Source organism: Macaca nemestrina, chromosome 13 (genome assembly GCF_043159975.1).
Source record: "Macaca nemestrina isolate mMacNem1 chromosome 13, mMacNem.hap1, whole genome shotgun sequence".
Taxonomy (NCBI): Eukaryota; Metazoa; Chordata; class Mammalia; order Primates; family Cercopithecidae; genus Macaca; species Macaca nemestrina.
In genome coordinates, this window is record NC_092137.1 from 36,826,323 (window position 1) to 36,853,934 (window position 27,612).

Sequence of the window (27,612 nt, forward strand, 5' to 3'; positions counted from 1 at the left end):
AATTTGCCCTAATTGTAATTTTAGCAATCAGAAAGGGTTTCAGAGGTCCTCTGATGCAACCTTTCATTCTATTTAAATAAATAAATGTAATAAGAGGTTCTGTTCTTTAGGACCTCACAATCCAGCCAGGGAGGCAATATCTTTAAAAGAAATACCATTTAAAACATTAGAAGCAGCTATTCGTTCATTATATGAGTAGCTCATCTGTATGCTTCTGAAGACGGATTCATCATCTGGGATGTAATAAAAGCAAGGGGTGGTCAATGTGGAGCTCAGAGGTAGAGTGTTCACTTCCACCGGGGATGAACAGAGAGAAGAGAGAACATTTGAGCTTCCTTTCTTCCATTTGTTTATTCCGTAATTACCTATTTATTACCTCCTGGATGCTAAGCACTAGGGATTGGAAGCTAGGACAAAGTGCTTGTTCTCAATAGGTTACAGTCGATCCTCATGATCTCTGGATTCTGTATTTGCAAATTTGCCTACTCCTTAAAATTTAAATTTATTTGTACCCTCAAATTTGTAACTCCAGGAACTTTTGCAGTCATTTATTGGATATGTATATAAGTGGGGGAAAAAAATGGAGTCACCTGATGCACATCTTCCCAGCTAAGGTCAAACCACACTCTGCCTTCATTTTATTTATTTTATTTTATTTTATTATTTTATTTTATTTTTTGCGACAGAGTTTCACTCTTGTTGCCCGGGCTGGATCTTGTTGCCCTGGCGTGATCTTGGCTCACTGTAACCTCCGCTTCCTGGGTTCAAGCGATTCTCCTGTCTTAGCCTCCCAAGTAGCTGGGATTACAGGCACGTGCCACCACGCCCGGATAATTTTTTTGTATTTTTAGTACAGACGGGGTTTCATCATATTGATCAGGCTGGTCTCAAACTCCTGACCTCAGGTGATCCACCCGCCTCGGCCTCCCAAAGTGCTGGGATTACAGACATGAGCCACCGCGCCCAGCCCACTAGGCCTTCTTGTTTCAACTGTCTTCAAGTGTCCTTTTTGCAGTCTTTTTAGTGCCACATTTTTTGCATTTTTGTGCTTGTCTTTGGTGATTTTGCTATTTAAAATGGACTCCAAATGTAGTGCTAAAATGCTATCTAGCTTTCTTAAGTGCAAGAAGTTGGTTTGTGGCTTGCAGAGAAAACAAGTGTATTCAATTAGCTTTGTTCAGACATGAGTGACAGTGCTATTGGTTGTGAGTTCAATGTTAATGAATCAATAATTTGGTACATTCAGAAAAAGAAGAGGAAATTTGCTAGTCTGTATATAAGTCCACTCCAGAAAGTACTGAAATAACATCTAAAGGGTGTGATGAAGCTATGGAAAAGAGGCTAAATTTACGAATTCATGAGATGATGACTGATTTAAAAAAAAAAAAAAAAAACATAATGGACAGCATTGTTCTAAGGCTAAAAGTCAAAGAAATTTATGGTCATGTTATCCAAATTCAGGAAAATGGTAAACCCTTCTCAGCAAATATCTTGTTATAAAGATATACTGCATATAATTAATTATTTGTAAGAAGCATATATTAAATTCAATGTCTTCAAAGAAAAACACATGTAAAACAAGGTTATGTATTGTTCTGTTGATGACAATGTTGTGACCAGAGGCTCCCAGGAACCAAACCTTATATTTCCGTTGTGAGGAATGGCTCAGTACTTGCGAATTCGGTGCTCATGGCAACTGCAACTTTATAGAACATAACTGCCAAGAATAACAAGACTCAGCTGGGTATGTGGTCTAAGAAAGAGACAGGGAATCGACAATTGCTCTACAAAGTGATCAACATCAAGACACCTTAATGATCAATATTAAGAATATCATGAACATGACTAAATGAAGAGGTTCAACATTAAATACTTTTTTCTGTAAAAACGTTTTTTTGTTTGTTTGTTTGTTTGTTTTTGTTTGTTTGCCCAGGCTGATCTCCAACTCCTGGGCTCATGGGATCCTCCTGTCTTGGCCTCTCAAAGTGCTAGGATTACAGGTGTGAGCCACCATGCCTGGCCTGTAAAAACTTTTGAAAGGAACCTTTATATTTTTGCTTTTTAAAGTATGTGTCGATGAGCAACATTTAATTTGTGATTGGATACTATTTCTTGACAGTCACCAGACACCCTCAGGAAATCGTGCAAAGTGAGAAAATCTAGCCCACAAATCATTTTCAAATGTAATTCAGTTTTTATACATTAAAAATTTCACTATTAATGATTTACATTATAATTAATGTAAAAAGTTTATAAATGTTATGTTTGATAGGCAATTACGTATTTATTATTGTCAGTGTCAATTTTGCAATTTTTCATTTTGTAGCCAATTTTTTTTTGTTGTTTCAACCCTTTTTTTTTTTTTTGGCTCTAAAATGTTGATAACCCTTGGTCACCAGGGGAAGATCCAGACTTTAAGGACTCTGAAGCTTATACAGTTTGGGGGCCTCTTAAGACAAAGATCACAAAATCACAAATACTGTACACAATTAGACCTCTTGGAAGAGGCATTATAACTTCTTAATCTGCTTCTGTGAAACACTTAGAGCCAATTGGATAAAATATCCACCGCAGAAGCTGCCCTGGTTAAGACCAGGTAGGAGACTCTGGCAATATTCAGGAAAGAGATGAAAGCCCAAACTTGGGGATGGAAAGGATGGGAGAAATATGAGAGATATTTAGAGGTAGGTCTAACAAGACGTGGTATTTGATGAGGAGAGTGTCAGGAACGCACACTGCTGGATGACTGAGTGAGTCAGAGAGGAAGGCAGATGGGGAGATGGGTGGTTGGGTGGATCAGGCTTGGAAGATAAATGACTTCAGGTTTGGAAGTATCTATGGAAGCCATTTTATGTATGTGTGAGGTTCAAGAAAGGGGACCAACCAGGGCACAGACAGCTTTTGGCCCATGAATGGTCTCTGAGTCCTGGGAGTTGATGAAATCTCCCAGGGACGTGCATAAGCTAAGAAGAGATGCATGATGGGGCTAGCACCCTAGGGAACACCAAAGTGTAGAGGTTGAGAGATGCACAGAAATAGAACAAAGAAATGTTCATCCTGTTAAATGAGTACCTGTAGGCGCCACATATTATGCAAGGTGTTGGTTAGAGAAAAGCTGAGTCAGGCAGACAGGTTGTCAGCTGGGGCTGGGGGTAAGGGAGACAGGGTCGCTGAGCTTGGAGGGTGGGCACGATTGGGGCTTTCCAGATGAGGGAAGAAGTGAGCAAATGCACGAAGCTAGAAAAGTGGGAAAGGGTGAACAGTTCATTTTGATTAGAATATGGAACATCCTGAAAAAGAGAGGGAAAGAGAGAAAAAGAAAGAGAACATCCTTAACATGATAGTTGGAAATTAAATTATGGATGCTTTGAAAGCCAAAATACCAGGTTTAGCAATGAGAACTTCTGATGATTTTCAAGCAGGGGAATTTTGCGGGCAGGACTGAGGACCGAAGGGTCCTCTAGCAGATGGCCACAGAACTAATACTGCAGAGACCAGCACAGGGATTCTTAGAGGCAGCCAGAAGCATGGGGGCTGGCACTCCTGGTGTCACAGTAGACATATAGGGGAGGGAATAAAAGCGATTGAGTGTATATAGAGGAATGGCCAGGACCCGAGGGATGGGAGCTAATGGGCTCTATAAGTAAAAGTGTACATAGCATTTACTGAAATTGCTTTGTAAAAATATAAACCCAGCCAGGGGCAGTGGCTTATGCCTGTAATCCCAGCACTTTGGGAGGCCAAGGCAGATGGATCACGAGGTCAGGAGTTCGAGACCAGCCTGGCCAACATGGTAAAACCCCATCTCTATTAAAAATACAAAAAAAAAAAAAAAAAAAAAAAAACCAATTAGCCAAGCATGGTGGCAGGCGCATGTAATCCCAGCTACTCCAGAGGCTGAGGCAGGAGAATTGCTTAAACCTGGGAGGCAGAGGTTGCAGCGAACCAAGATTGAGCCACTGCACTCTAGCCTGAGCGACAGAGCAAGACTCCATCTCGAAAATAAATAAATAAATAAAAATTAAAAAAAAAAAACCCATAAGCCCTAGAACCTGAGGGGAAGAATACAGAGTGAAAGTCACAGTGCTGCTCTCTGTGTGACTCTTCCTCCCAGAATTTGTGACTTCAGCCTCAGATCAAGACACTTCACACTGTAGGTTGATAGGAAGGCCACGCCCAGCTCAACACCCATATTTCCCCATTCTGCTGATTGCTGTGTTGTTGTTTCTGTTTAGTTTCAACCATAGAACTTGGTTTTCTTCTGGTGAAATTTCATCTGTTTGGGTTTTGCCCCAGTGCCCCACTTTGGTTAAACTTGTTTTACATTTTCTGTCTTCCCTGGAGGTGGCTGCTCTTTCTGTTTTTCATCTCTTGCCTTGTAGATAAGCCACCTTCTGGGTATAACGTAGATCATTTTGAGACAGAGAGGAGTTTGAAGAACAGGGATGGAGGAAAGGAAGGAGGGAGGCAGAGTCTTTCTCCTCTCTCCCAGGTCCCGGTGACTGGTTTCCTCATGACTGCACCACTTGTCCCGGTCCCCAAGGACTCACTAAGAATCCACCCATGGTCAGCCACCTCGAGGTTCCCACCTGAAACTGCCCACATCCGCTTCTTCCTGCATCCACTTCTGGTGTTTGTAGAAAGGCTACTTGAAAAAGTTTTCTTGGCCAGGCATGGTGGCTCACGCCTATAATCTTGGCACTTTGGGAGGCCAAAGCAGGGCAATAAGCTGCTTGAGTTCAAGAGTTTAAGACCAGCCAGGGGCAACACAGCAAGACCTTGTCTTTACAAAAAATGAAAAAATTTGCTGGGCATGGTGGCGTGCACCTGTGGTCTCACCTACTTGGGAGGCTAAGGTGGGAGGATTGCTTGAGCCCAGGAAGTTGAGGCTGCAGTGAGCCAAGATGGGGCCACTGCACTCCAGGCTGAGCAAAAGAATGAAACCCTGTCTCTGAAAAAAAAAAAAAAAAAAGTCTTCTCCTTCTTGAAAACTTAGTAACCTCTATGGCCAGGCACGGTGGCTCATGCCTGTAATTCCAGCACTTTGGGAGGCCGAGGTAGGCAAATCACCTGAGGTCAGGAGTTGGAGACCAGCCTGGCCAACATGGCAAAACCTTGTCTCTACTAAAAATACAAAAATTAGCTGGGTGTGGTGATGTGCACCTGTAGTCCCAGCTACTTGGGAGACTGAGGCAGGAGAATGGCTTGAATCCAGGAGGTGGAGGTTTCAGTGAGCAAAGATCATGCCAGTAAGATCATGCCAGTGCACTCCAGCCTGGGAGACAGAACGAGACTCCATCTAAAAAAAAAAAAAGAAAAAAAAAATGGCCAGGGACAGTGGCTCATGCCTATAATCCCAGCACTTTGGGAGGCCGAGGTGGGTGGATCATGAGGTCAGGAGTTCAAGACCAGCCTAGCCAAGATGGTGAAACCTTGTCTCTACTAATAAACTACAAAAATTAGCCAGGCACGGTGGCAGGTGCCTGTAATCCCAGCTACTCGGGAGGCTGAGGCAGGAGAATCGCTTGAACTTGGGTGGCAGAGGTTACAGTGAGCCAAGATCATGCCACTGCACTTCAGTCTGGGTGACAGAATGAGACTCCATGTCAAAAAAAAGAAAAGAAAGAAAGAGGCGGGGCGCGGTGCCTCACGCCTGTAATCCCAGCACTTTGGGAGGCCGAGGTGGGCGGATCACGAGGTTGGGAGATCGAAACCATCCTGGCTAACACGGTGAAACCCCGTCTCTACTAAAAATACAAAAAGTTAGCCGGGCATGGTGGCGGGTGCCTGTAGTCTCAGCTACTCAGGAGGCTGAGGCAGGAGAATGGCATGAACCCGGGAGGCAGAGCCGAGATCGAGCCACTGCACTCCAGCCTGGGAGACAGAGCGAGACTCTGTCACAAAAGAAGGAAGGAAGGAAGGAAAGAAGGAAGGGAGGAAGGGAGGGAGGGAGGGAGGGAGGAAGGAAGGAGAAAACAGTAACCTCTAGCCTGGACTGACTACATAGTGTGCAGGGCAGCTTGTTCAAAAATGATGAAGAATTTCAAGGCAGCAGCAGCAGAGCATTACACCAAGCATGGGCCTGTCTGACTGAGGCTCTTCTGGAGCGTGGAGCCCTGTGTTGCTGCGCGGGTCTCGCGCCCACGAAGTCAACACCGCCTGTGGCTGAGTGTCAGCGCTTTGGGAGTTGTGATCTCACACTTCATCTTGGGTGCGATGCACACACACCCACCCTCCTGCACGCCTCCACACCCTACACTCAGCCGCTTCGTGGGGATTCGTTTCTAGAGAGGGATTCTCATTGTGTTTTTCCGCTGAATTCACTCCAACTCCTCCCCAGTTCATCTTTTTCAGTCTTCAGCCAAATAGATGTTGACCTTCTAGATGAGTTTTGAGTATTGTCACCCAGTTGCAGGATGAGAAAGATAGAGAGGTCTCCTTGGTACCACTATTCACGTGCAATTCCAGTGCTAAGGGTAACCCAGGGAGTGGCTGACAGCCGCGAGATTCTCTTTCTGGAGAGGAGGGTCTGGGGTAGGCTGAGAACGCTGAGCGCTCCACAGATGGGATCCTGACATTTGCAAAATCCCACTTGACGACAGTCCCGTTCATTAGCAACATGGGTGTTATAATGATGTTTTCATCTACATGAGGAATCTGAAGCCCAGAGAAGTTGTCTCTTCAAGATCACACAGCCAGGAAATGGCACAGGCAACACACGCCTTCTGAGCCTTGAAATAGCCTCCTTTTCTCTACACACACCAGTCCACAATGGGACATTTTACAAGCCATAGCAGAAGGCTTCGAAGCAGCTTCTATTTGTATATGAAAGAATCAACCATGATCTCTGCCTTCCTCCAAAGGTAATAACTTTCTAGCTAATTTGTATTTCTTGTTCTGACTCTTCAGAGACAACCCTGCTACCCACTTTAACCTCAAGACACACATGAATTCTCGAGACCTGAAGACAGCCATAGAGAAAATCACCCAGAGAGGAGGACTTTCCAATGTAGGTATGTGATCCCGATTCAAATTCTCCTGTCTTGCTACCATCGTTCTCTTTCTACGTGATTGTCTTCTAACCACTGTATATAAAAGGAAGAAAATAATAATGATAATCCATCAAGAAATAACTTCTGGTCAGGCGTGGTGGTTCACACCTGTTATCCCAGCACTTTGGGAGGTTGAAGCTAGCAGATCACTTGAGGTCAGGAGTTCGAGATCAGCCTGGCCAACATGGTGAAACCCTCTCTCTACTAAAAATACAAAAATTAGCTGGGTATGGTGGCGTGCACCTGTAATCCCAGCTACTCGGGAGGCTGAGGTGGGAGAATCACTTGAAGAGGCAGAGGTTGCAGTGAGCCAAGATGGCGCCACTGTACTCCAGCCTGGGTGACAGAGTGAGACTCCATCTCAAAAAAAAAAAGAAAAAGAAATGACTCCTGCAACATCTGTATCTTTTCTAAAGTTATCATGGCTTCAGAGGACAAGAATCTTTCACACACACACACCCTGTACAGTCCCAGCATGCTTGGTTTGCAGGAAGGGGTAGCGTTACTCAGGGCAAGCAAGTCTGCTGTCCTGACTATTTTTTTATTGGCCTACAAGTCATCGGCTGTTTCATGAAATTTTGTAACCAGTTAAGGAAGCCCCTCGGTGCCCCTTGAGAATCTTGTTCTGATCAACTACTGATGATTGTGCAAAGAGAAACATGTTCCCTGTTTCAAGCTGAGTCTCCCATGATATCTGAGCCTTTGGGGGCTCACCAGAAATCCAAGGTCTAGTCCTCAGTGGGGCATGTCCAGAAATTCCATTTTATGTTTATACAGAGGTGATTGGGCATTGGGAAACAATTTCACACTAATCAAGCTCAAAGACTGTCAAAGAGCCCGTGCCAGTGTATTCATTTGTAAATGAAAGATTGGCTTTGGGGACGCTGGAGGGAGACTGATTGTCCACCTCTCGGGGAAAGTGTTCCTGTCATCAAAATCCAAAGAAATGGAGACATGAGCCACAGTTGCTTGGCTTAGAGTACATGCAGGGAATTGAGCTGTCTTTGAGGGAGCATCCTCAGAGTTACAGTACATCTGATTAATGATTTCCCTTCCCACTTCAGTGTATGTCTCTGTAGTGACCAGAACATTAGTATCTAGCACATACAGAGCTTTTCACCTTTGAACGATGCTAAATAAACACTAGCCAAGTCACTCTCCATGCCCCCAAAGCAGTATTACCTTCATCACACACATGACAGAGTTGATTTCTGATTTGTTTCTAACTTAATGCTTACATTAGTAAAATCCCAGTGAGACAAACATCAGAAGGCACTCTCATTCCTTGATGAGATTAGCAATGGGTCTCAATCCAATCAGCATACCTTTTTCAGTGGACATGTTCTGACTCTGCCTCTGTATTGTCCAGAGTTTGGATTCTGAGAACAGAATCCATTCAACTGATTCCAATGGAAAGGTATTTATTTCAGGATATTAAGTAGTTTGGAGAATCACTGTAAGAACTGAAGAAGCAGACTGTAGGAGATGATGTCTGAAGGCTTCCTGCAGAAGTAGGACCTCCAAGGGAGCTGCTCCTTCTTCCAAGATTAGGAAATCACTTTCTGAATTCTGCCACGGCAGCCTCTTCAGAAACCTGCTTTGTCCAGGAAGCCAGCACGATCAAGAGATCAGGAAGCTTCTTCTAGAGCTGCCAGCTCCAGAACCATGCCCTCCCTGCACCACTCACACCCACAACATGGATCTCCACACCCTGCCACCCCACACCACTGACTGAAGCTAGCAAGCAAGCCCAGGCACCTCTGCGGACAGTATCCCAGAGAAGTCAGATACTAAAGATATTTGTCAGCAGAAATATAAACAAAAGTACAGCCTCTGCCTCACTTTTATCTTCTAAATCTCATGCAAGTGCATCAATTCATGGAACTAAAACAAAGCTAAAGCCCTAGCTGCAAGGAAGTCTGGAAAATGTAGTTTTCTAATTTCCAGCCTCTATTTTCAAGACCCACTGGAAGGCAGATGGAGTGTGTGTTGAGCACTATACACCGTGGCCTCGGGATATAAGGTTAGGTGGGGTTGAGGGGATCTTCTCATGGCGTCTTGTGCTCTGCCTATAGGTGCCTAATATTAGGGCAGAGAGGACTTCTGGATGGTTTGTGCCTTGGGAAAAATTGTCCATTGGCTATAAAAGCAATGCTTAGCAGCCAGGGTTTCCCCTTAGCAACGGGGTTCTGTGCAGCCAGTTCACATGGGTTTTACAAGACATTTCTGCAGCATCTGTATATGTAACCATTTGATGCTTTCATTTGACAAGTAAGATAATACCAGCTAGTGGAGACAGGATGCTGGCCAAAATCAGAAATGCACTGAGTATACTACTACTAATCCTAAAGCCTAAAGAAGGTGCTTCTTAAATGTATGGAGATTGAGGACTCCTTTGAGGATTCCATGAAAGCTATGGCCCTTCTATCCAGACAGATACTTATATACACGAAACACTGTGTATAATTTCAAGTGCCCTGGGGTTCACAGAGCCCAGGTTAAGAGCTCTGCCTGCTGTATACAGCCATGCTGACTCTAGGGTGAATAGTCATCCCAGTTTTCCCAGAAGAACCTGGGGTTTTCAGTGCTAAAACTGGGAAAGTCCTGGCAAACTGAGACAACTGGTCATTGTCTAGTTGACTCTGAAAATTTCCTGAAGCCCTTCTCAGTGTGAAATATGCCCTTGGAAAAGTCATGGCGGGAGGCTTCGTAGCACTTCATGACTGCTGCACTCAGCCAAAGTAGATTGCTATCGTGGAAATTTAGGCCCAGAGACATAGGGTGACCTACTCAGGACCACACAGCTAGCAAGTAGCACAGCCAGGGCTAGAACACAGTCTGTCAGTTCCTAGTGGGTGCAACTCTTCCCTGCCCAACCAGACCTGTGCCCCTGGCCTGGAACTGCAGGAAAACACTGCTGACCCCAGAACACAGCTCTGTACATACAGCCCGCAGGAGCCTTAGGTTCACCCCAGGCTGAAGGGGGTCACTCCAGGTCAACTCCTCCCACCCTACACTCTTGGAAACAACATGGGGCTGGCTTAGGGGCTTAGTGTGGGTCCAGCAGAAAAGAGGCACTTTTGTTCTCATGAAAGTCTTTGGCCGGGCGCGGTGGTTCACAGCTGTAATCCCAGCACTTTGGGAGACCGAGGCAGGTGGATCATGAGATCAAGAGATCAAGACCATCCTGACCAACATGGTGAAACCCCATCTCTACTAAAAATATAAAAATTAGCTGGGGGTGGTGGTGCATGCCTCTAGTCCCAGCTACTTGGGAGGCTGAGGCAGCAGAATCGCTTGAACCTGGAAGGTGGAGGTTGCAGTGAGCCGAGATGATGCCACTGTACTCCAGCCTGGCGACAGAGCAAGACTGTCTCAGGAAAAAAAAAAAAAAAAAAAAAAAAAAAAGGTCTTTCTCACCTGCTTGCTGTCCCTAAAACTTTCTTCAAAGCAGAGACAATTAGAAGTTGAAGGCTTGAAATGAAACCAAAATGGACAGTGGTAATGGCTGCGCATTGTCAATGTACTTAATGCCACTGAATTGTACACACGAAAATAGTTGAAGTGGTTTTAAAAAAGAAACAGGCTGGGTGCAGTGGCTCATGCCTGTAATCTCAGCACTTTGGGAGGCTGAGGTGGGCGGATCACTTGAGCCCACGAGTTTGAGACCAGCCTAGGCAGCATGGCAAAACCCCATCTCTACAAAAGAAAAAAACAAAATTAACCAGGTACAGTGGCACATGCCTGTAGTCCCATCTACTCAGGAGGCTGAGGTGGGAGGATTGATTAAGCTCAGGAGGTTGAGGCTGTAGTGAGCCATGATGGCACCACCGCATTCCAGCCTGGGCAACAGAGCAAGACCCTGTCTCAAAGAAAAACAAAACAAAACAAAAAACAAAACAAAACAAAAAACTAGGGAGGGAATGAGTGTGTTTTTCTGGACCTCTTTGTGCTGCTGTGATCTCTTCCTGTACTTATAATCAGCATGATCACTCCAAGCATGAATTTTCTTCTTCTTCCAGGCCGGGCCATCTCCTTTGTGACCAAGAACTTCTTTTCCAAAGCCAATGGAAACAGAAGCAGCGCTCCCAACGTGGTGGTGGTGATGGTGGATGGCTGGCCCACGGACAAAGTGGAGGAGGCTTCGAGACTTGCGAGAGAGTCAGGAATCAACATTTTCTTCATCACCATTGAAGGTGCTGCTGAAAATGAGAAGCAGTATGTGGTGGAGCCCAACTTTGCAAACAAGGTAGACGACTGCCCAGAGACCTACCCAATGTCAGGATTTTCCACACTCTGAAAAGTTGTAACGCCGTTGCACTGGCTTTCCCATGCCTTTAAATGTGCATGAAGCTCATTTCTAGGCAGTAAGGCCTCCAGGGAGGGACTGGTCAATCCGCAACCTGCAATTACCCTCTCAAAGCAAAACCCCACACCCACCAGCAGCTGTGGAGGAGCAGTGTCCTCAAATTCTCAACTAGGTTCTCCCGTGCTCCTCCCACAGCCACAGGGGGGTCTCACCCCGGCAGCCGAGGGAGCCTTCACACACACATGCAAGCAAACATGCACTCTTTCTCTCTCTCTCACACACACACACACACACACACACACACACACGCTTTCTCCTGTATACACACATTGCCGATTCATCAACCTGATAAACCAGAGAAAGGAGGCACTGACCCACAGCAGTGAGATCGCGTTTTCAGATGCTCCTCCTGGGTTCTGTGGAGACGCCCAGCAGGAGATGTGGAGCAAGGCCTCCCTCACTCACGCCACCAAAGCTGCTCAGCTGTTGTGTGTTTTGTACCATAGAACACCACATAAACCTTCCCCCAAAGAAAAAGCTCCAGCTTTAAAATAGAAAGCAAGCCTTGGACAGGTTTTTCTTTAAGGCCCTTCCGGCTTTAATATTCCACGTGTCCAGAGCCAGCAGGGCTCAACCTCCTGCACCACCTCAAACTGATGGCCACTTTCTGCTCCTTGAAATGCCCTTCTCCCTGGACTTCCAGGATGCTCTGTGACTCTTATTTCATTGCTTCTTGCCTTTTTTCTACCCTCAACGTTGACCTCCCCAGGTCTACACCGTCCTCTTTAAGAGGCCCTCTCCCTGCAGGATCCCTCCCAGGGTCACAGCTTCCACCTTCATCTCTTTTTTTCTTTTTTCAGACGGAGTCTCACTCTATCGCCCAAGCTGGAGTGCAGTGGTGCGATCTCAGCTCACTGCAACTCCACCTCCCAGGTTCAAGCAATTCTCCTGCCTCAGCCTCCCAAGTAGCTTGGACTACAGGTGCCCACCACCATGCCCAACTAATTTTTTTTTTTTTTTTTTGTATTTTTAGTAGAGACGGGGTTTCACCGTATTAGCCAGGATGGTCTCTATCTCCTGACCTCTTGATCCGCCCACCTCGGCCTCCCAAAGTGCTAGGATTACAGGTGTGGGCCGCTGCGCCCGGCCCTACCTTCATCTCTTGAGCTCTGTAGCCATCCGTTTCCAGCTGACTGACTTTTCTCCACCTGATGTCCTATCAGAACCTTAAATCCCACCTGTAACAAGCCGAGTTCGTCATCCTTCCCACCAAACTGTTTCCTCCTCTGGACTTCACATGAATGACCACACACCCATCCCAGAGGACAGTGTCGCCCCAGAGCTCCTCATCAACTCCCACATCACAGATCTCTCTCCCTCCTCTTTCCCTCGCCCAACGCCCCCTCCCCAGTTCAAGCTGGTGCCCTGCACCTGGTTCTTCTCCCTCCTGTGCTCCCTAGGTTAGTTTAGATTTCACAATGAAACTCAACTCACATTTCTGATGGGTTCCTCCAGTCCTGTGGGGTCCTTGCTCCAAATCCTTCATTGCCACCCATTGCTCTCAAGGCCTTCTGGGGTGCAGTCCCAACCCACTCTCCTGGCCCATCTGTTATGACCACAGCCCTGTGTTCCGGTCAGCTGGTCTCCCAGCACCGCCGCTGTCTCCTGCTGTGACTTCACTGCCTGGTGGAAATCCCTCCGTCCATCTGTTGGCCAGAATTCAGCTCAGGCTCAGCACTTACCTCACGTGTCATCGGCTCCATGGAAAGTTTTGTGAACCCCATTTAGGTTGTTACAAATCAATTTTTGAAAAATATTTTCCAGGAAAGTTTGAAGCAATCTCTTTTTCTAAAATAATCTTTTAATTATACAAGGCCATCAGTAGTTGTCTAGTCTGACTCTTTCTGTGACCCAGAGGCAGGGGTAAGGAAGAAACACCACGCCTTGGGAACACTATGCCAGCCACTTCCAGGAGCACAACAACCAGTTTGCTCAGAGTGTATTTGCAGCTGCCTTATTTTTTTTCTGGAATGAGCTTAGGCACTGGTAAATAAATATTCATTTGCCTGGAGGCAGGACTGTCCGGTTCTGAAGGTGGATAGATTTGTGTTCCAATCTCAGGGACTCAGGGAAGTCCCCTCATAGCTTGGTTTGTTCCTTCGTGGCAGGGGGTTATGGTTCCACCTTGTAGGGTGAGGGTGGGGATTTAGTGAGAGAATCATTCCGAGAGCATCTGATGGGCCCCCTAAATGTGGTCATTCAGCAACTGTGGGATCCCTTCCCGCCTGGAACAGGGCTGCTCTGGAGACATTTCCATAGCGATTTCTTGCATATGTCATCTCTTTTCCCAAATGGAATAAAAGCTTTCTTTAGTCTTCTCATGCCGTGGTGCCCACCAATGCCAATCTTATGGCTGCCAGTACAAAGGAGGAGCCTGGAGAAGCATAAATGTGAAACTGACACCAGAGATTTAATATCTCCCTATGAATTTGCTTAGCAGACAGTTTTCCACTAACGCAGGCAGGGACCCAGCTGAGGAAGTCGGACTGAGCCCAGCGATAACCTGGGGGCTTCGCCTCAGTGAGTGGCCGCTGGGTGAACCCGAGGTGGAAAGACGCAGTAGGAGGGCTAGGGCAGAAAACAAGGGCCTGCTTGCTTCTTCCCCTGATGAGGATTTGAACCTGACCTGGTACGGGTCCCTCCCCTCTGTCTTCCAGGCCGTGTGCAGAACAAACGGCTTCTACTCGTTTCACGTGCAGAGCTGGTTTGGCCTCCACAAGACCCTGCAGCCTCTGGTGAAGCGGGTCTGCGACACCGACCGCCTGGCCTGCAGTAAGACCTGCTTGAACTCGGCCGACATTGGCTTCGTCATCGACGGCTCCAGCAGCGTGGGGACGGGCAACTTCCGCACTGTTCTCCAGTTTGTGACCAACCTCACCAAAGAGTTCGAGATTTCCGACACGGACACGCGCGTCGGGGCCGTGCAGTACACCTACGAACAGCGGCTGGAGTTTGGGTTCGACCAGTACAGCAGCAAGCCCGACATCCTCAACGCCATCAAGAGGGTGGGCTACTGGAGTGGTGGCACCAGCACGGGAGCTGCCATCAACTTCGCCCTGGAGCAGCTCTTCAAGAAGTCCAAGCCCAACAAGAGGAAGTTAATGATCCTCATCACTGACGGGAGGTCCTACGACGACGTCCGGATCCCAGCCATGGCTGCCCATCTGAAGGGTAAGCTGGGCTTGCCAAGCAGCCTGGTGCTGAGGCCGCTTTCTGGGGCTTGGTGGGCCAGTGGGACAAGGAAGGTATTGTCTTTTTATGCATTGGTTTTTTTCTACGACTTCATACAAATGCTCAAAGCTGCAGGGAGGGATTTAGGGGTAGAAAGCCCCTCTGAGTAGGGAGAAGGAACAAGGACGGGGCAGCAAGGTGGTCTCCTAAGTGTCGTTACAAACCCACGGCCTGTGGATAACTGGGCACATTAACCCTTTCCTTTATATCCCGCACCCTGAAGCATTTCCCACAAGAGTATGATACATTAAAAGGGAATTTGACTCATCCCTTTACCTCTATTAAAAACACCAAACCTCCATCTCTATTGAATATGTCAAATCGTTCTGGTACCTAGACCACCAAATTGTGTTTGTAACTTTTATTTATTTATTTATTTTGAGATAGAATCTCGCTCAGTTGTCCAGGCTGTAGTGCAATGGTGCCATCTCGGATCACTGCAACCTCTGCCTCCCGGGTTCAAGCGATTCTCCTGCCTCAGCCTCCCAAGTAGCTGGGATTACAGTTGTGTGCTACCACACCCAGCTAGTTTTTGTATTTTTAGTAGAGATGGGGTTTTGCCATGTTGGCCAGGCTATTCTTGAACTCCTGACAGGTGATCCTCCTGCCTTGGCCTCCCAAAGTGCCAAAATTACAGGCGTGAGTCACTGTGCCCAGCGACTCACCTTTTAATTCCTTAAAAGGTATTAGTACCTTTTAAGGAAAAATAATGTTTTTAAAGACAAGTACTATTTCCGTAAGCAACTGTTAACCAGATTCTGGGGGCTTCAGGGAAACCTGAAAGGAATTTCAATTCAAAATATTTAAAGAGACCAGGGGTGGTGGTTCACGCCTATTGTCCCAGCTACTCGGGAGACTGAGGTGAAAGGATTACTTGAGTCCTGGAGTTGGAGGCTGCAGTGATCTATGATTGCACCACCAGACTCCAGCCTGGGCAACAGAGCAAGATCCTGTCTCAAAAAAAAAAAGGCCGGGCGCAGTGGCTCACGCCTATAATCCTAGCACTTTGGGAGGCCGAGGCAGGTGGATCACCTGAGGTCGGGAGTCTGAGACCAGCCTGACCAACATGGAGAAACCCCGTCTCTACTAAAAATACAAAATTAGCCAAGCAAGGAGGCACATGCCTGTAATCCCAGCTACTCGGGAGGCTGAGGCAGGAGAATTGCTTGAACCCGGGAGGCAGAGTTTGCTGGTGAGCCGAGATCGTGCCATTGCACTCCAGCCTGTGCAACAAGAGCAAAACTAAGTCTCAAAAAAAAAAAAAAAAAAAGTTCAAAGAGCTATGTCCAATTTCTAAGAGGGCAACAAAGTTTTAAAATACGAAAAACGAGCAAAATTTGTCTGTAAATGTTTAGAAAATCAGCCACATTTATGCCTTTATTGTGGAATTTATGTATAATCACTGTTCTGAAAAGTGTCATTAGCTATCAAGAATAAAAACAACCTGGAGAAAACCCCAAGTGATAATAATAATAGTAATAATAATAAAAGTAAACCAAGTAGTCAATGAACACCAATGCCCTGGAGATCAATATGAGCATACACAACTCACTCAGTGCTGTGGTTGTTGCTTCTTCTTCTGTGCCTACATTTTTTTTTTTTTTTTTTGAGGCAGTGTCTCGCTCTGTCGCCCAGGCTGGAGTGCAGTAGCACGATCTCTGCTCACTGCAACTTCTGCCTCCCAGGTTCAAGTGATTCTCCCGCCTCAGCCTCCCGAGTAGCTGGGATTACAGGCAGGCACCACCACGTCCAGCTAAATTTTTGTATTTTCAGTAGACACAGGGTTTCGCCATGTTGGCTAGGCTTTTCTTGAACTCCTGACCTGTTGCCATCCGCCTACCTCAGCCTCCCAAAGTGCTGGGATCACAGGCATGAGCCACTGTGCCTGGCTTCTGTGCCTACATTTAACTTCGGTTATTTTGCAGGATTTTCTGAATGGTTGAAAGCTACTTTCATTTCTTCCTAAAACAAGCCTTAATGAATCAACAATGCTAGTTTCTAGAATCCAAAGTAACCAGATACCAAATTCAGGCAGAGTCTTCCCAGTGACTTACCCTTTATGGAGGCTGTAGGGCACCCTCATAATTGTGGGATGGCTGATGGCTTGCATGCCAAAAATCACAAGGTCCACCAGGCTCCTATCAGCAGAGTGAAGATGGATTAAGGCTCAGAAGCAACCGGCCCAAACTCCCAGATTGAATGGGCAGAGCCAGATGGCCCAGCTTTGACTACAAGCCCAAGGCTCTCCTGCTTTCTCCAAACATCTGTCCCCAGTTTGTGCTCAGCTACACCATCACTTATTTTTCTAGACGTACGTCTTTGGGACCTCATCCAGAGGGTATCCTTGGCCTACTCATCAGGAAAAATGAAGACTGAGGGAAATGGCCGAGGTGCTCTCAGGGCAGCTTTAATTAACTAGGAACAAAAGATACAAATTACCTGGAGGCAGATTCTTACTCAGCCTAACACTGAGATTTGTCTGAAAATGTAATGAGCGTTGTGTTCCTGGGAGTATCCAAGTCAAGGCTGGGTGACCATCTGTTAGGATTGCCAGTAGGAGATTCTCTACAACAAGAGTGGACTTGGGATCTGGAAAGCTAAATTTCTTTTCTTTCTTTCTTTTTTTTTTTTTTTTTTTTTTTTTTGAGACGGAGTTTCACTCTCGTTGCCCAGGCTGGAGTGCAATGGCACAATCTTGGCTCATTGCAACCTCCGCCTCCCAGGTTCAAGCAATTCTCCTGCCTCAGTCTCCTGAGTAGCTGGGATTACAAGCACCTGCCACCACACCCAGCTAATTTTTTTTGTATTTTTAGTGGAGACGGGTTTTCACCATGTTGGCTAGGCTGGTCTTGAACTCCTGACCTCAGGTGATCCACCTGCCTTAGCCTCCCAAAGTGCTGGGATTACAGGTGTGAGCCACCACGCCCAGCCTGGAGAGCTAAATTTCTAATACTATTTGTGTAGTTTTTATTTAAGGGCAACTTCTCTATCTTTGAACAGGAAGGAGGGCTTAGACTGTCTAAACCCAGCTCTGCAGCAAAGCTGCTCTCGACACCTGGCAGCACTTTAAAGCCCAAAGCTGGCTCCTTCTAATCTAGACAATATTCCGAGAAATTAAACTGGAGGGGTGAGAAAGGGGACTGGCAGCTTAAATGCAATTTAATGGACCACAATCAAAAAGCAGTTTAGGTCAGAGCCACGTGAGGTATGCATGACTCTCCCAGGCACCCAGAAGATGCTAGAGATAGTGACACCACTGTGGGGGACTTGGGGGGAGGTGCCAGGGCAGGAAGACCACATCCAGGCTCTGCCCTCTTGTTTCATGGCCATTTTGCTCACCCTACTCAGACCAGCCTGAAGGTGGTACGAGAATAGGCTATTGTAGAGTCAGGTCAAGCACCTGCTGACCAGCTGCCCACAACCCAAATCAAGACCCGTCACCCCAGGCAGTCTCCCAGTTTTCCCACTAAGAATGGATGCCTTGTCTCTGAGTCCCGTCCTCTCCTCCCTGGGTCATCTTCTCCCCACTGCAATCCAACACCTTCAGTCTTATTATACTCCTCCCCATTTGCACCTAGACGTGCTCACTTTCCTCCCTCCCTATAAATAAACATTCTCTGTGACTCCACGTTCTGCTCCAGTTACCACCTACCGACTCCCTTTTACAGCCAAACTTCAGGCAAGGAGCTGTGTGTGCTGACCCCACATGTTCACTTCTTTTCCACTCTCAGCTCACAGTAGTTCATTTGGTTTCTTTGGCATCTTCTCCCCTGAAACTGTTCCCACCAAACTACCAATGTCTTGGTTTTGTTTTTTCTTCTTTTTATTTGAGATGGAATCTCACTCTGTCACCCAGGCTAGAGTCCAGTGGTGCCATCTCGGCTCACTGCAACCTTCTGCCTCCAAGATTCAAGCGATTCTCCTGTCTCAGCCTCCTGAGTAGCTGGGACTACAGGCATGTGCCACTACACCTGACTAACTTTTTGTATTTTTACAAAAAAAAAAAAAAAATTAGGGATTTTTTGCAAACAAAAAAAAAAAAGGATTTTTTGTGACCTCGTGATCCATCCGCCTCGGCTTCCCAAAGTGCTGGGATTACAGGCGTGCACCACTGCACCCAGCCTGTTTTTGCTTTTTAAAAAATCCAATGAGTCCAGGCGCGGTGGCTCATGCATGTAATCCCAGCACTTTGGGAGGCCGAGGCAGGAGGATCACTTGAGGTCAGGAGTTCGAAACCAGCCTGGCCAACATGGTAAAACCCCGTCTCTACTAAAAATACAAAAATTAGCCGGGCGTAGTGGCACATGCCTGTAATCCCAGCTACTTGGGAGGCTGAGGCACAAGAATCTCTTGAACTCGGGAAGCGGAGGTTGCAGTGAGTGGAGATCTTACCATTGCACTCTAGTCTGAGTGACGGAGTGAGATTCTGTCTCAAACAGGCAAAAGCCATTGAGCACTTTTTCGTGTTCATCTTTCATGACTGCCCTGTAGCACCCAACAGTGTTGGGCACCCCCTTCTTTATCTTGGAAGCCTTTCTTCATCACAATGTTGGAACAGATGCTGGGGACCATCGCTCTGGCACCTTCGGCAAGGATTCCTGCACTGGAAATGAGGTTGGATTCAGTGATTTGTAAAGTCACCCTCGAGCCTAAAGTGATGCCATTCCACTGTTTTAGTTTAAAAGATCTTGAACCAGCTTTTGATGGCATTTAAGGCTCTCTGAGATTTTGCTCGGCTCTTCACGCTGGTAGAGCGGGCATGTGTCATGTGTTCTGACGTGCATGGCCCCAAAAGCTTCACTTGTCCCAAAATATCTTCCCCTCTTCTATTCCCGAACATGAAATTCTTACCATGTTATTTACTCCATTTTGTTCATTTTTTCCTAAAATACTATCAACTCCTGAGATAACAATTATATAAATGTTGTTACTGTTGGCATATAGTGTATGCTCAAAGGCATTTATTGAGTGAATGAATGAATGGCCATACCTAGTCTTAATTCTGGAAACCTAGAGGCTCGTAGGGTATTTTTGGTTTGGTTTTGTTTGGGCACGTTTCTGATTTTGGATTTGGCTCTGCCGACAGGGCCACAGGAAGGGAGAGATTCTTCAGCAGCACCTTTACTTGGGGCCATTTGTTCATCTAACCTTTGTCCCCACAGGAGTGATCACCTATGCGATAGGCGTTGCCTGGGCTGCCCAGGAGGAGCTGGAAGTCATTGCCACTCACCCCGCCAGGGACCACTCCTTCTTTGTGGACGAGTTTGACAACCTCTACCAGTATGTCCCCAGGATCATCCAGAACATTTGTACAGAGTTCAACTCACAGCCTCGGAACTGAATCCAGAGCGGGCAGAGCACCAGCAAGTGCTGCTTTACCGACTGACGCTTTGGACAACCCCAGCGCTTGATGGGGCACGCACGGGGCATCAAGGCTTGGGCAGGGCGTGGGGAGACAGATGTCTTGTTGTTATTTTTTGCCATCGTGCTTTTTCATACTCCAAAACTTGGAGTTAGAAAGATGATCACAAATGTATAGAAAGAGCCAAAAGGCTACATCATGTTGAGGGTCCTGGAGATTTTACATTATGACAATTGTTTTCAAAATAAATGTTCAGAATACAGTGCAGCCCTTACCACAGACTTACATAGAGCTTTTGTGAGATTTTTAAGTTGCTTCTCATGAGGACTCTGTAACCCTCAGCAAGTTTCATTTTTCTTGTGACAATGTAGGAATTGCTTAATTAAATGTTTAGAAGGATTACATGCAATATTTCTGACTGTGTCATGTGTACACAGGGTTCGTGGCGGGGCCACCGTTTGCTTTCCTCAGTTCCCAGAGCACCTTCTGTGGGCTCACACCTGGCCCAAGGTGATAACGCACCTGCAGAGGTAGAGAGACAATGTACAGTGACTTTGCTTCTCCTGATGTGCCTGTTGTCTGAGTCAATGGATACTTGCAACATGATGCTTTAGGAGCAGCTGAATCTGGAGCACCAAGCTGATCTTGCTTAAAAGTAGTGCAGTAAGCCAGGTGCGGGGGGCTCACGCCTGTAATCCCAGCATTTTGGGAGGCTGAGGTGGGCGGATCACCTGAGGTCAGGAGTTCAAGAACAGCCTGACCAACATAGTGAAACCCCATCTCTACTAAAAATACAAAAATGAGCCTGTAGTCCCAGTTACTCAGGAGGCTGAGACACAAGAATCGCTTGAACCTGGTATGTGAAGTTTGCAGTGAGCCAAGATTGTGCCACTGCACTCCAGCCTGGGTGGCAGAGTGAGACTCTGTCTCCAAAAACAAAACTGGTGCAGTAGGCTGTGCATTAGAATCACTTAGGAGACTGCAGTGCTGGTTCCCAGGCTCCACCCCAGTACCAGTGAATTCTGAGTCGCTGGGATTGGAGCTTGAACATTGGCATGTTTTAAGAGCTCTCTGCTGATTCGTATCTGCTGCCATGATCTAGAAGCACCGAGCTACCCCGGAGGAACTAGTGTTACATTTCCTCAAAGAGGTCCCGTTTGTGCCTGCTGCCCTGGGTCCTCCCAGTTGAGCATTTCTCTTGGATTTTTCATTTGTTAACCAAACAGTATTGCTAGCTGCATTAAAATAAGCTGGGATGAGTTTGGTTGCACTTCACTTTTTACTTCCAGCTTCTCCAAAGACTCACCTATCAGCGTGTGAAATACATGTGTAGTTGGGAAATGTTCAAAACAATCATAGAGATGACTTAGTTGATAAGTTATGTTTTATAAAAATATATTTTGACGAATGCTACTCTGAATGGGAGCAGAAACACAATAATTGTGTCAATACTTGGGACAAAATATTTACATAAAAAATTAGAATCAAGGATATCATTCAGTTAGCAGAATTTACACTGAGCTCACCAAATTTCTTAATAACTGAAGAGAGAGTATATTGTCAACTGAAAATATTGTGGTCTACAGAGAAGAATCAATTGAAGGTGTCAACAATTTCAGATTTATTTGCCATAAAATTTACTTTGAATGCAATTATAATTTTATCCAAAAACTTCAAAATATAAATGTTTTTTTTTTTTAAGGAAATTTTTTGGAAAGATACTGGTGACACTCGATTCATGCCAGACTCAGCTAAGAAGCTAATTTAGGCCAGGCATGGTGGCTCATGCCTGTAATCCCAGCCCTTTGGGAGGCGAAGACGGGTGGATCACCTGAGTTCAGGAGTTCAAGACCATCCTGACCAACATGGTAAAACCTCGTCTCTACTCAAAATACAAAATTAGCCGGGCGTGGTGGTGCACGCCTGTAGTCCCAGCTGCTTGGGAGGCTGAGGCAGGAGAATTGCTTGAACCCGGGAGATGGAGGTTGCATGAGCCGAGATGGTGCCTCTGTACTCCAGCCTGGGTGACAGAGTGAGTTTGAGACTCTGTCTCAAAAAAAAAAAAAAAAAAAAAAAAAAAAAAAAAGAAGCTAATTTAAAAAAAAAAAAAGGACTAGGAATGATTATTCCGCCTACGTTTTTGCATGTGAAGATGTGAAGATAAACCCCATAGAGGAGTTTTTCACCATTGCTTCCATGTACGCATACAAGTTATCTGGATTTTTTAAAGAAATATTTTATTTTGGAAAATGGTTTTTGAATCTAGTTATTTTATAGGGGCCTTAATATAAAAACCAATTTGTCATCAATAAGTAAATATTTCCAAAAGTAATATAATTTTAATTATTTTGGTGTCCTCTTTCACTCATAAACCTGTCCCAGTTTGGAAAATAAATGATATGGTCACCCTAGTTATAGGCATTATAAATTTGAGGATAACTGGCACCTCTTCCAATAAGTCCATTGTCTACGCATTGTCAACAAATATTGAGTGTATGCTGTTGGGGCGGGGAGGAAGGGATCATAGGGAGTGAGACACTCAAAGGCTATGGTGTCATCAGAATTGTCGGTATGGATGTTCAAGTCACCAAAGACAATGACAGGAGTCAGGATGGAGAGAATATAGCCAGGCTCTTCGCCAATGAGAGAAAGTGACTCAGAGATTGGTAGAAGGCAGCAGTGATGGGTTTGAGGGGCTGAATACAATCTGAGGCAAGGCCTTCAAGGGAGCTGGGACTTTGAAGGAGGACTAGGAAGGGGACAGTGAGGAAGGGGCAGTGGAGCAGAGGGCAGACCTATGCCCCATTCCAGACCTGAAATACATGGGGTGAGAGAGAATAAACAGACTCCACTTGGGAGTCTGCAAGAGACAACCTGGTTTCAGATAAGCAGGCCAGGAAGGTGGAGGGGCTGAGGCTTCTGGGAGCTTGCTGACACCAGAGAGGAGTTCCCTGAGTCTCAGGGGGAAGGCTGGGTGGGGAGGGGGATGAGGTCGAATCAGAGTTTGCACAGAGCAGTTTGGGATAAAAGTTCTGGGGATGGATGGATGAGTGAGAGACTTGGATATGACTGTCACCTCCCACAACCTAAACTGTGCCGAATGTTGCTGAGGCAGGGCTAAGATCTTAACACTAGAAACAGAGCCTTAGAGACAATCTATGTCAATCCCTCAAATTGCAAAAGAGGAAACCCAGGCAACAAGAAGGTTGTGCAGATATGAGGGACAGAACCAGAATTTGGATCTGTCTGCTGATCTATTGGCTCATGTGACCAACTTTTGTCGGGGTCAGAGACCCCCATGCCATCCCCATCCCCACCCAACTTGGCTCTGCACACTCCTGGGCTCTCGTCTGGCCTTTGCAAAGCTCTCTGGGTCCTGCAGACTCTGGAGCCAGTATCCTAAGGCAACTCCATTCTTCATTCCATGGTGTCAGTAGAAAAATCTCTTCCACGCCCTTTCCCCTCAAACTCAACCAACACAAGCACACAAGGGCCATCGGGCCAGCTTCTCTGTGCATATGACATCTAAACTTCATTTGACTTAATTTTCCCATTTCTCAGGAGTTAAGGCCCTTGGGCAGACTTTTCTGTGCTGAGGCTCAAAGCTTTGCAACAAGGCTCTGCTAAAAGCTTTCTGGCCAAACTGACAGTGTTCAGAGGTTTCTGGTTTCTCTGGGCTCTTTAAACCTTTTGAACAGGACAAAACCTCCATAAAGCAAGCTTCCCAGCAGCATTCTCAAGGGACCTGCATGGGTTTATAGACAAGATAATGCTTCTGTGTCCAAGGATATTCCAGCTTAGAAAATGAACTTCCAAACAATAATGTTTTCCGATCAAAATCCTAAGAGAAGATCTTCCCTTAGATTACCAATGTAGTAAGTAGGAAATATGCTTAAAAGCATGAATTCGATTACCTTGAAAAGAGACGTTTATGCAAGTGATGCGTTTGAGGAATTCATAGTCCAGTGAGAAACCACACACAAATGAATAATTAAAATCATACAATTGCTATCATGGGATTATGCACAAAGTACATGACAGGCGATTGCAAACAATCTCGTGAGAAATGAAGTTGGGTTAATGCCTGACAGTGTTTGTCATATGGTGGGCCCTGTTCTAAGGGCTTCATATGTATTAACTCACTTATCCCTGTGATTTGCTGAGAAAGATTGCCTTAGTCCATTTTATGCTGCTATAACAGAATACCTAAGACTAGGATGGTGAGAGAGAGCAGGAGAGAGAAAGGAGGCTGAATTCATCCTTTTATCAGGAATCTACTCCTGCCATAACAAACCCGCTCCCGTGATGTCATTAATCCATTCATGAGGGCAGTGCCCTCCTGATCAAATCACCTCTCAAAGATCCTACCTCTCAACACAGTTGTATTGGGAATTAAGTTTCCAACACATAAACTTTGGTGGATGCATTCAAACCATAGCAGAGATACTCTTCTTCTCACTGTACACATCCTGCAACTGAGGCATGGAGACATCAGTAACTTGCCCAAGGTCATATCACTGATATGAGGTGGATCCAAAAAGGAAGCTCAGGCAACCTGACTCTAGGCTCCATCTACTCGGCAGCCACTTGGCTCCTTATAACAGTGGCCCAAAAAATAACCCAAGTGGCTGCATAGGGAGTTCTCTATTAAGTGTCTCAATTTAAAATATACATATAATTCCACAAAATGTACTCCCAAGGTCTATGAAATGTACAATGTGAACAGAGTCTGTTAAATATTCAATGCAAACTCCACTTTATCCCATCACTATCCTGATTCTCTGGACAGCCATCCTGCCCTCATTTAACGTGCGTGATTTTCAGCTGAAGCCCACAGTCCTTGTAGATGGTTGAAGACTTTGGGCAACACTATTAGCTTGATAAACTCTGACTCATTCTTCAAGTCTCAGTCCAAATGCTACTTCCTTTCTGGGGCCTTCCCTGGCTCCAAATAGACTTAGGCTCTCTGGATACAGAATCCTGGCCCACCTATTCTCCAGAAACTTGGTCCCTTTGCAAGAGGAGACACAACCTACACACGTCATTAAGGACATGAGATCCAGAAAATGAAAACTTCGACCCTAAGTCACCTGATGGCACCAACCACAGATACATTGGTACTGGTAGAATATGAGGCAGACATTTCAGGAAGAGAGAAACAGAACGTTATGGCAAGAGAAAGAGAGGCTCTGATTCCATCCAGACTACACCACCCTTCCCAATGCCCTCCTACTTATTGTATGCTATAATCATGCTTTTTCTAGGACTAGAATCTTCTGTGGGTATCTACCCATGGGGTAACTCTGTTCCTCACCTTCTGTTCTCGTTTCTCCTGCAGAAATGCAAACTCTTTTTTTTCTTTTAATGCACACTTTCACTCTGTCACCCAGGCTAGAGTGCAATGGTGCCATCTCAGCTCACTGCAACCTCTGCCTCCCCGGTTCAAGTGATTCTCATGCCTCAGCCTCCCGAGTAGCTAGGGTTACAGGCATGCACTATCATACCTGGCTAATTTTGTTTTGTATTATTAGTAGAGATGGGGTTGGCCAGGCTAGTCTCCAACTCCTGACCTCAAGTGATCCACCCACCTCGGCCTCCCAAAGTGCTAGGATTATAGGCCACCGTGCCCAGCCAGAAATGCAAACCCTTTTTTTCTATTTATTTTTCTGAGTTTTATTCAAGAAACATGTTTTAGATGTCTATTATGTGCCAGGCATTGAGGTGGGCACTGAGATATGAAGAGGAATAAGACTTGCTCCTACCCGAAGAACCTGTAGGCTAGTATGAGAGAGACGCAAATAAACAGATAATGTGACTAGTGACAGGTGACTAGCGTGACAGGTGACAAGCAAGCTTGGGAAAGTTTCCTGGGCTGAGTTTTCAAGGAAGAGTCCATTTCCACCAGGCAAAGAAAAGTAGACAAGGTGGTCCAGCAGAGTCAATGATAGAAGCAAAGGCAACGAGGCATGAAACAGTGTCGGGCCCAGAGAGAATGACAGTGTGGAACTTAAGGCAAGGGGCCAGGAAATGAAGCTAGAGAGAGAGGCAGGAGCCAGGCCACCTAAGGCTGTGTTGGTTAAGGTTCTCTGGGTTGCAAGGAACAGAAACTCAATTTGTAGTAGCTCAGGCAAAAAGGCAATTGTTTGAAGATAACTGGAATAACTCATGAACTCCAGGATCAGGAAGACAGCAGAACCTCGGGAACTGGAGGAGGGACAGGAGTGGGACAGGAGCGGGACAGGAGAGCCGCTCACTGCACCCTCCTCCAGAATGGTCTTCATCTGGGAGTAGGCGAACAACTCTGGAGAGAAGGAATAGAGTGAGACTTCCCTCCCCTTAGGGGCTGAGCCCACGATGCAGGCCCTTCATCAGGGCCACCCAGCAATCCAAGCTGACGTGGCTGAAAGGAGGTGAGCACCCACGTTCTTCTATCTGATCGCCTACAACCTTTTGAAGTTCCTTGAAGCATCAAGTTGCTTTGAACACCAGTGAAAGCATGTCCTCAAGTTCCCGAGTCTGGAAGGCCAAATGCAGGCTGAGTGATGGTCTTCCAGGTCTATAGTCTTCCTTCGTTTTGCTTAGCTTTACTGTAGAAAGCCAATGACCGCCTCTCTAAGACTCCCTTTCACTTCTCTTGCATGCAATGACTACAAGATGTTACTTGTTATACACCATTAACTGCTGAAGAGCTATTCAGACTGTCAGGGCGGCAGATGTGATGCTTCTGGGAGTCACTTCTGTTTCTAGTATAAAGGCCTAACTGAGGAGAAACATCCTACATAAATAACCATCCACATGGAAAACCAATAAGGTTCAAAGACCACAGTTTCAAGGAAGTCTTTGCTTTTTGTTTAATGTCCTTTAATTGAAAAATACTGAGCTGAACTTTATCCCTGCCATCCCTCTTACACAAACAGGTCCTGCGGGCAGTAAGCTGCCCAAGTAAGCAAACACTCTATCCAGCTTGGCAGCTGAGATCCTGCTATAAAAAAAATACAATCCCCAGTGAATAGCCCCTTTCTGCGACAACTGCAGCCTCACACTTGGTTGAGGCGAGCAGGGTGTATTCAGGTTAATGGCAAACTGGGATCTGGGTTCTCAACAAAGAGCTCATACATGACTGTCCAGGGCACAGAAACTGGGAGGCTCCAGAGGCCATAGAAATGGTGTTTGACCCAAGGCCAATTGAACTGTTGTGGATCTGACATCCCCAAGGCATTCTTAAACCTGTACCCTGATACCATGATAACGATTGTTTTTAAATGACGTTAGTAACCCAACAAGTTCTCCTTGAAATCATAGTAGAAGGGAGTTTCTTTCCAACCTCAACAGGAGGGTTGTGCAGTGTTTTAAAGCCAAAGAGGGAACAGGGACAAATCGAAAGGTTGCAAACCGCTGTGGTAATGACTGTCTAAGATAGACACCAAGCAAAACAAATGAGCAGACGGGGCTCTCTACAGGGCAGAGTGTCAGTGTAATTTGTTTTCTTCTAAGAAAATACCCTCATTGAACTGGGTGACAACTGCAGTGTGGAAACGGCAGGGGACCTTTCCAGCTCTGTGACCTAAATGCAAGGCCTGGAACAGCCACACGCCTGT

At 46.1% G+C, this 27,612-nt stretch overlaps 1 protein-coding gene across 10 annotated transcripts in view; it reads left to right on the forward strand.

Moving 5' to 3' along the window:
• The window catches only part of LOC105464840 (vitrin), a 126,676-nt gene extending 106,253 nt beyond the window's left edge, over positions 1 to 20,423 (forward strand). For all 10 annotated transcript variants that reach the window (XM_011712927.2, XM_011712928.2, XM_011712929.2 and 7 more), the window contains 4 exons: positions 6,910 to 7,013; positions 11,075 to 11,301; positions 14,079 to 14,592; positions 19,815 to 20,423. In XM_011712927.2, the coding sequence (XP_011711229.2) occupies positions 6,910 to 7,013; positions 11,075 to 11,301; positions 14,079 to 14,592; positions 19,815 to 19,993 (1,024 nt within the window). In that variant the 3' untranslated portion in view covers positions 19,994 to 20,423. The remainder of the gene's footprint in view (positions 1 to 6,909; positions 7,014 to 11,074; positions 11,302 to 14,078; positions 14,593 to 19,814) is intronic.
• Positions 20,424 to 27,612: the final 7,189 nt, after the last annotated feature.